At 37.9% G+C, this 2,287-nt stretch overlaps 1 protein-coding gene across 1 annotated transcript; it reads left to right on the forward strand.

Annotated features, from left to right (window-relative positions):
- Positions 1–282: 282 nt before the first annotated feature.
- LOC107577924 (spindle and kinetochore-associated protein 3-like) lies at positions 283–2,281 on the forward strand (the record flags this gene model as incomplete). The annotated part of the gene is made up of 6 exons (XM_016263946.1): positions 283–391; positions 485–546; positions 625–809; positions 992–1,402; positions 1,975–2,054; positions 2,263–2,281. Coding segments are annotated over exons 1-6 (866 nt in total), but the record flags the coding sequence as incomplete, so codon positions are not given.
- Positions 2,282–2,287: the final 6 nt, after the last annotated feature.

Here is a 2,287-nt window from a genome sequence, read left to right on the forward strand (position 1 = left end):
TTATGCGATTTTATGCTGAACTGAATGTGCTCAAGACAGTATCTTCATTGGGTTTTTTGTGTGTGTTATTGTTATACTTGTTATTGTACACTTTCCATATTAGCAGGACAGTCCAAAACAGTTTTTTTTGTGATTGTAGAAAAGAAGGATTACCAGTATTATACTTGTATATCATTATGTTAATATTATATGTAATAATATAATTATTAAAATATTAGAGTTTCTTATTATTACTAATTACTTACTGTCATGTCAGCCTGTAAAATCGGAGGGACATTGAAAATGAATCCTTCTGAGCGTTTCTTTGCAAAGCTGCGGAAACTGACTGTTTGTCTGGAGACTGAAAGCAACAATCTCCTGCATGCAAGTCAAAACCCCCAAGACGACGATGGTAAGTTGCCAGAAAATGTTTTATAGTTACTAATAAAATTATCAGGTCATAATTATGCATCTGCTGATTGGTGTGTGTGTGTGTGTTATTCAGAGGATGAAGAGAATGGGGCTCAAGCTCTGTACCAGCTGCACTCTGAAGTCAGAGCACTGAAGGTATGTGCATGTTTAGTTATGGCTCATGATTTCACTTTATTTAAATATGGCCTACATTTCACACAAAATCACGTGCAGCGGCAAGTTCAAGATCAGGTGGCCACACATGATGCAACAAGTACTGAGCTGAGGAACTTCATAAGAAGATGCTTGGTGCTGAAGCAGAGAACCACAGAAGACACTGACAGGCTGAAGAAACACAATGAGAAGTATGGTTACAGACCACGAAATGCAAGGTTAATACAAGGGAAATACAGGTTAATGTTTATTACATCTGAGAATGTTAATATCCTGGTGCTGCCTCTGCTTGGCTTGATATATTATCTGTAACTGATGATTAAAATAGAATTTTTGTTTGTTTCAAGTATAGGCTTTGCTACGATTCATGTTTATTTCAATGGAAATGTTTTTTTGATTCACTCACTATTCTAGAGATGAATGGTAGAAAAGAGGCTGAAGAGCAAGCAGAGAGAGATGCTGCAGAGGAAGATGAAGTGATGGGACAAGGGATTTGTGAAGAGGCTCAACAGTCTGAGACACCTGAGAAGATGCAACCACCTGTTGACCAGCTGCGGACCCCAAAGCTCTCCGATTTTGGTCTGTCTGCGCTCCAGTTCCAAAGAGTGCTTGGTGAAGCAGAGCCGCCTCACATTGCTGCTCCTGTCCCAGCTGTGGCTCTGTCACCACCATCATTTGTCATGAACATGCAGCCAAAGACACCCAAGTGCTCGCTGCATATGGAGGAGGATGCTCTGACCCCTCGACTAGAGGACTTTGGCATCTCTGAGTATACCGTGTGCTGGAACAATGACTTTACCATGGATTTGTTCAACAAAAAACCACCGAAGACCAGCAAGTATGCTGCCTACTATATTTGGGTGCGAATATCACATCACAAGCATTCGGCGTAATAAGATCAATTTAATGCTGCTTACATAAAATGGCACTGTTAAATTTACATCTTTAGGAGTTAGAGACTTTACTACTCACATTTTGCACTTATTTTTGAAAGTGAAATTATAATATTTGAAACTCATTCGTTTGATTCGGTGTGTAATCTAACAGATCTCCGCATGAAAAGTATTTTGCACTCACCAAGGCTGCATTTATTTGATCAAAGATACAGTGAAAACAGTGAATTTATTTTAATTTATGAATTTTTTCCCGTGATGGCAAAGCTGAATTTTCAGCAGGCATTGTTCTAGTCTCCAGTGTCACATGATTCCTCGGAGATTATTTTAATATGCTGATTTGGTGCTCAAGAAACATGTCTTATTATCAGTGTTGGAAACAGTTGTGCAGCTTAATGTTTTTGTGGAAACTTATCTTTTTTCAGGACTTTTAATTTTTTTTATTCTTATTGATCAAAATTTTGAACTGTAATGTATGTGTATTTCGTGCATAATATGTGTGTTGTGACTTTACCAGTGAAAGAACAGAGAATGGTCAGAAACCCTCTCATGTTTTCCCCACTTTGACTTCTGTGCCTAACAAAGGTCTTGCCAATGGTAAATAATATCGTCTGTTGTTTTCTTAATATTAAGAATAGTCATCAACATCAACCTGTATGGGGTTTTTAATAATTGATTCTGACACTATTACATTTAGTTCCTGTAATCCTGAATGTGCGGTTACATTTGTGTTAACACAAGATGCATACTCGAATTTTCTTCAAGTTTCCCCTTTTTGATTTGCATGTTTGTTGAAATATTTCAGAGAGTCTGGAATCCCCAGAGCCTCC

Source organism: Sinocyclocheilus grahami, unplaced genomic scaffold, assembly GCF_001515645.1.
Source record: "Sinocyclocheilus grahami isolate Dianchi unplaced genomic scaffold, SAMN03320097.WGS_v1.1 scaffold7766.1, whole genome shotgun sequence".
Lineage (NCBI taxonomy): Eukaryota > Metazoa > Chordata > Actinopteri > Cypriniformes > Cyprinidae > Sinocyclocheilus > Sinocyclocheilus grahami.